The sequence below is a fragment of the Passer montanus genome, unplaced genomic scaffold, assembly GCF_014805655.1.
Source record: "Passer montanus isolate IOZ18808 unplaced genomic scaffold, ASM1480565v1 scaffold577, whole genome shotgun sequence".
Lineage (NCBI taxonomy): Eukaryota > Metazoa > Chordata > Aves > Passeriformes > Passeridae > Passer > Passer montanus.
In genome coordinates this window covers 2810-7918 of record NW_024370783.1, presented here as the reverse complement: position 1 = coordinate 7918, position 5109 = coordinate 2810, and the positions used below count along the sequence as shown (strand labels likewise).

The window sequence follows — 5109 nt, the reverse complement described above, 5'->3', positions numbered from 1 at the left end:
GGTCCGAGGGGGGGGTCCGAGAGGGGGGTCCGAGGGGGTCCCGGGTCGCTGATCCCGCTCTCTGCCCCCCCCAGCTCTCCCTGCTGATGCTGTCGATGTTCCTGCTCCGCAACCTGGACTCCCGCTACGAGAAGCTGCTGCGGGGGCTCTGAGGGGGCCGGGGTGGTGCGGGGCGGGGGCTTTTTCCTTTTTTCCTTCAATAAAAGCCGTTGGCAAGCCGCGGAACCGAGACGGGACCGGGACGGGACCGGCAGCGCGCGGAGGGGCGGGGCCACGCCCCTTTCGCTCTGGCCACACCCCTTTCCACTTAACCACGCCCTCTTTCACCTGGCCACGCCCCCTCCGGGCGCGAAGGGCTCGCGCGAGGCCCCGCGAGCTCCCGGGACCCCCGACACCCCCGGGACCCCCCGGGACCCCCGGGACCCCCGGGGGCAGCACCGGAGCACCCCCGACCACCATGGCTGCGGAAGCTCCGTGCGCCGCCGTCCCGCCGCCAGGTGCGCGGACCATGAGGGAGCGGGGCGGGCGGGTGAGGCGCGGGGCCCCTCCATAACCCATGTCCGCCCTCCCTCAGCCTCAGCCCCCGCCGACAGCGGCTGCTCGGACGAGTTCGCCCTGGGCTGCACCTTCGCTGCCTGCGACCCCGAGCGCACAGGTAGCCGAAATCCCCCGGGTTGCGGCCGGAGAGGTGCCCCGGGGTGGCCTCTGAGGCCTCCGTGCCCTCAGGGCTGGTGCAGCCGCAGCGCGTGGTGGAGTACGTGGCGGCCATGACGGGGCACGACGGGCAGGACGGGCGGCTGCGGGCGCTGCGGCGGGCGCTGGACCCCGCCTCTGAGGCCTCCGTGCCCTCAGGGCTGGTGCAGCCGCAGCGCGTGGTGGAGTACGTGGCGGCCATGACGGGGCACGACGGGCAGGACGGGCGGCTGCGGGCGCTGCGGCGGGCGCTGGACCCCGCGGCCGCGGGCGCGGCGCTGGACTGGGCCGCCTTCCGCAGCGCCATGGGCGCCTGGATCGCGGCGTGCCGGCAGGACGGGTCAGTGCCCGGCGATGATGGGGCAGCGCCCGGTGCCAGCTGGAGCGGTCAGCGGCGCTGACCCGCGGCTCTCCACGCAGGGCCGAGGAGCAGGATGTGGGCGCTGGAGCAGCGCCGGCAGGTGGGCACGGGAGAAGCGAGCTGGGGTGGCCCCGATGAGGACGCCAACGCAGCACGCTGTGCCCCATCCCGCAGAGGATGAGGGACAGGCGTCCCCGGCAGCCGCCGAGCCCCAGGGTGACAACGCGGACGCCACCAGCCCGTGAGTGCCCCCGCTGCGGGGACACCCCGCCAACCCTTGGCCGTGCTGCCAGGAGCACCCCAGCACCGGTGGGACTCCCCGGCAGCGCCGAGGCGGCGGGGCTGCGGAGCCGTGCCCGGCAGCTGGCGGCCCAGAACGCCAAACTGCAGCGGGATGCCGAGCTGGCCGAGGAGCTCAACGCCCGCCTGGCCGAGGAGATCGCGCAGCTCCAGGCGCAGCTGCGAAGGTGCTCCCGGGGGGCTCCCGGGCGCGGGGTCTGCCCCGGCGAGCTGGCAGCGCTGAGGCAGCGTTTGCCCGGTGTTTGCAGCAGCCGGCAGGCGCTGGAGCAGGCCAGGGTGGCCGTGGAGGAGCTGGACGACGTGAAGGCCGTGGTGAAGCGGCTGGAGGAGGACAACACCGAGCTGCGGCGGCAGGCACGGCACGCGGTGAGAGGCCCGGCTGAGGTGCCACGCGTGGCGCCGCGCTGTCACACGGTGTCCCCTCACGGCCCTGCCCTCCCCAGGAGAAGGAGCAGCGCAGCCTGTGCTCCCGGGCAGAGGGTCTGCAGGAGGAGGTCAGCCCGGCCCCGGGGGCTGCCCCGGCGGGGCAGTGCCGCGGGGAACGCCAGCCCTGTTTCACCCCCGGCAGAACCAGCGGCTGCTCGCCGAGGGCCAGGGCCTGCGGGAGCAGATCCAGGCGCAGGCGGCTCGCATGGCCAGCCTGGAGGTGAGCGCTGGCGCCGCGGCGGGCGGTGCTGGGGCTGCGTTGGGCTGTGACACAAGTCCTTGTCCCCGTCCCTCTGCCCAGGCCCAGCTCTGCCGCGGCACCGCCCTGCTGTCTGCCCGGGACGCAGCCCTGGCCCAGGTGAGCGCTGTCTGGTGACGCTGCGGCCACCTCGGCTGTCACCAGGGCTGCCCCAGGCCCCTCACGCCCAGGCCGTGTCCCGCAGGCGGGGCAGAGGGCGCAGGAGCTGACGGCAGCGCTGGAGGAGTACGAGCGCATGGTGCAGGTACTGCCTGCCCTGGGTGTGAGCCCAGGGGGCACGGAGCCCCTCGGGGCCACGGCAGAGTCCCTGGACCACAGCAGAGCCCCATGGGGCCACAGCAGAGCCCCACAGGGCCACGGCAGAGCCCCAAAGGGGTCACTCTCTTTGTGGGGTCAAGGACCCGGGGTGACAATCCTTCTCCCCGCAGGAACTGCGGCTGGAGACGACGCGGCTGCGGCAGCAGCTGGGCCGGATGCGGGACGCCTGGGCCATGTAGGAGGGGGGATATGTGGGTGGGGGGACGCTCTGGAGCCTTCACCTCGGTGTCCTCACCCTCCTCTCTGCCCCCCAGGCGCCCCTGGTGCCCCCGCGGCCAGCCGGACACCACGGCCACGGCCACAGCGAGCCCGGTAAGAGGGGTCACGGGGGGGACCACCCTGCAGGGCCCCCTCGGCCACTGACCCACAGGCCGTGCCCAGGGGAGCGGGGACAAGGAGGAGGAGGAGGAGGAGGACACGGGGACGGCGCTGTGCGGAGGAGGAGGAGGAGGAAGCCTGGAGGGGAGCAGCGAGGAGCTGGCCGCGCAGGCGCCGCGCTCGCCGCTGTCGCCCTGGGCTCTGGCGCTGCTGGCGCTGCTGGCCCTGCTCTACCTCCTGCCCCGCCAGTGGCCCCAGCCCCAGCTGCGCTACCGGAGCCCCCCGCCCCTGTGAGACCCCCAGTAAAGGTGTTGCAGCTGCCCCAAACACGCAGCAGAGTCGGGGTGTCAGCATCGGCTTTATGGACTGCTCAGGGGGGCCCCGCGTCTCTCCGTGCCTCTGGGGGTCCCGCTGCAGCCCCCCAGGGGGGTCCCCGTCTCGCACCAGTGGCTCAGGCCAGCCTGGACGGGGGCAGAGGGTGGGCGCTGCTGGCATTCCCAGTGATCCCAGTACGCAGGAGCGCTCCCAGTACCTGTGTGTGTGTCCCCAGGTACCGCCGGGGCCAGCTCAGGTCCCATCCTGCTCCAGGGCCGGGGGTCCCTGTGAGGGCTGGGGGGGGCTGAGGGGAATGGCCTCCCAGTGCTCCTCAGTCCTCCCAGTGTCCCCGAGACAGCCACCAGTGCTCCCAGTGTCCCCAACAGCACCCCCCGTGCCCTCCCCAGTGCCCCCCAGTGCCCCCGCCTGGGCACAGGGTCTCCTGCACAGTGCCCAGACCACCACCACCAGGCCCAGGGCCCCCCCGAGTGCCCCCAGCAGCACCAGCCCGTGTCCAGCGGGGTCGGGGGGTCCCTGCCTGGCCCCCAAAGTTCCCTCGTGCCGCACGGCTGGGCTGGTCAGCGCCGGGTCTGGGGGGAAACAGGGGGTCAGCAGCCGTCCTGGGGGGTCATGGGGGTCTCCCGGGGGTCACAGGGGTCTCCCGGGGGTCCCGGCGGGTACCTGGGTGGCAGCGCAAGCGGGCGCAGCCAGGGAAGTGGGGGGGTCTCCCTTGCAGCCCCCCCAGGTGCTGCGCCAGGCTCTGCAGCAGCTGCGACACGTTCACCCTCTCCAGCCGGACACAGCCCTGGGGGTCCTGGGGGGGACCCCAGACCCCTTCTGAACCACGCTGGGGCACCCCAGAAATGCCCCAGAGATCCAGGATTTGCCACCCCCCCACCCCTGCTCCCCAACACCCCCAGAGTAACCCTGGACACCTCAGGGAACCCCCAGAGTAACCCTGGAATCCCCAGACCCCTGTGGGGTCCCCAGAGCCCCCCCAGGGACCCCCACCCACCTGGATGTGACACTCGGCCACGAAGCGCAGCTGGGCCAGGAGGGTCCCGAGCAGGGGGGCGAGACCCTTCCCCGCCACCCCCAGCATCCGCTGCAGGGCCAGCGCCCCGAAATGGAGCCCCCAGAGATCCGAGCAGGCGCTGTCCTGGGGGGCAGGCGGGGATTTGGGGGGTCGGGGGGCGCGCAGGAACGGGGAGGGGTTTGGGGAGGGGGGGCACAGGTGGGATTTGGGGCGGGGGTCTCGCTCACCGGCTCCAGGTTGCTGGGCATCGCCACGGGGTAGTCGAGGAGCAGCCAGGGGGTCTGTGGGAGGGGGCAGGGGGTCCCCAAAAGGGCTGCGGGGGGCGCTCGGGGGGTCCCCAGCGACCCTTTGGGGGTGAAGGGGCGCAGTCAGGGGGTTTTCGGGACCCTTCCCTGGGGGGATTCCGGGGGGGATCCCGGGGGTCCCGTGAGGATCCCGGGGGGGATCCTGGGGGGGAGCCCGGCCGAGCCGAGCCGCCCCCTCCCACCCCGCGGGACCCCCTCCCCACGCCCGGCCCTCCCCGCCCGAACCCCGCGGGGGCTCCGCGCTCGGGACCCCCGCCCGGCCCCGCCGAGCTTTGGGTGCGGCTGCCCCGGGTGTGTGGGAGGGGGGCCGGGGCGTCCGGGCACGCACAGGGGCGGGGCACCCCAAAAACATCCCCCCCCATTGCAGCCCGAGACCCCCTCCCCAAAAAAAACCAGAGACACGACAGCGGCGCTGCGGCTCGGAGCGCTTTATTGAGGCGGGGGGCGCGGGCTGAAATCCCCCCGGGTTTGGGGGGGCCCGGGGGGGTCTCAGGGGCCGCCCCCCGGCAGCCAGAGGCAGCGGGGGCGGCTGCAGCGCAGCTCCAGCTCCCGCTCCGCGCCGGGCGGGGGGTCCCGGCCCGGAGCCCCCAGGAGCCCCGCCGGGACCCCCCAAACGTGGGGGACGCTGGCGACAGAGGCCCAGTCACAGTCCTGGGGCGGGAGGGGACACCAGAGGGGACATCAGAGGGGACAGCGGTGTCCCAACCCAAACCCCAAAGCCCCCACGGCTCGGGACCCCCAAAACGTCACAGCCCCGTGTCGCTCCCCCCTCCCCGTG

The 5109-nt window shown here is 74.0% G+C and overlaps 4 protein-coding genes across 4 annotated transcripts in view; 2 read left to right on the top strand and 2 right to left on the bottom strand.

The window, feature by feature from the left end:
- The window catches only part of CD37 (CD37 molecule), a gene marked incomplete at its 5' end in the record, with an annotated part of 1894 nt that extends 1669 nt beyond the window's left edge, over positions 1-225 (top strand). The window contains one exon of the mRNA XM_039726208.1: positions 75-225. Within this exon, the coding sequence (XP_039582142.1) occupies positions 75-152 (78 nt within the window). The remainder of the gene's footprint in view (positions 1-74) is intronic.
- A 232-nt stretch (positions 226-457) lies between these two features.
- On the top strand, positions 458-2855 carry KASH5 (KASH domain containing 5). Its single transcript, XM_039726207.1, has 13 exons — positions 458-497; positions 575-655; positions 727-1033; positions 1114-1154; positions 1229-1295; positions 1381-1521; positions 1603-1720; positions 1798-1848; positions 1923-2000; positions 2082-2138; positions 2224-2283; positions 2468-2532; positions 2612-2855. The coding sequence occupies exons 1-13, from the start codon at positions 458-460 to the stop codon at positions 2718-2720; spliced, it is 1215 nt and encodes a 404-aa protein (XP_039582141.1). The 3' UTR covers positions 2721-2855.
- Positions 2856-3111: 256 nt separating this feature from the next.
- FLT3LG (fms related receptor tyrosine kinase 3 ligand) lies at positions 3112-4693 on the bottom strand. Its single transcript, XM_039726205.1, has 5 exons — positions 4660-4693; positions 4254-4372; positions 4006-4149; positions 3672-3804; positions 3112-3580 (listed from the first exon to the last, which is right to left on the bottom strand). The coding sequence occupies exons 1-5, from the start codon at positions 4691-4693 to the stop codon at positions 3243-3245; spliced, it is 768 nt and encodes a 255-aa protein (XP_039582139.1). The 3' UTR covers positions 3112-3242.
- A 51-nt stretch (positions 4694-4744) lies between these two features.
- The window catches only part of LOC120510411 (collagen alpha-1(I) chain-like), a gene marked incomplete at its 5' end in the record, with an annotated part of 3089 nt that continues 2724 nt past the window's right edge, over positions 4745-5109 (bottom strand). Inside the window, 1 exon segment of the mRNA XM_039726214.1 lies at positions 4745-4982. Coding sequence (XP_039582148.1) covers positions 4821-4982 — 162 coding nt within the window.

What these genes read in the sequence shown, in the direction of transcription:
- KASH5 (XM_039726207.1), top strand. Translation starts at nt 458, where the DNA reads ATGGCTGCGGAAGCTCCGTGCGCCGCCGTCCCGCCGCCAG. An exon ending in CGCCGCCGTCCCGCCGCCAG is followed by an intron (nt 498 to 574) that starts GTGCGCGGACCA and finishes GCCCTCCCTCAG; the next exon opens with CCTCAGCCCCCGCCGACAGC. An exon ending in AGTACGAGCGCATGGTGCAG is followed by an intron (nt 2,284 to 2,467) that starts GTACTGCCTGCC and finishes TTCTCCCCGCAG; the next exon opens with GAACTGCGGCTGGAGACGAC.
- FLT3LG (XM_039726205.1), bottom strand. Translation starts at nt 4,693, where the DNA reads ATGGGGGGGGATGTTTTTGGGGTGCCCCGCCCCT. An exon ending in TGCCCAGCAACCTGGAGCCG is followed by an intron (nt 4,150 to 4,253) that starts GTGAGCGAGACC and finishes CCTGCCCCCCAG; the next exon opens with GACAGCGCCTGCTCGGATCT. An exon ending in TGGCCGAGTGTCACATCCAG is followed by an intron (nt 3,805 to 4,005) that starts GTGGGTGGGGGT and finishes GGTCCCCCCCAG; the next exon opens with GACCCCCAGGGCTGTGTCCG.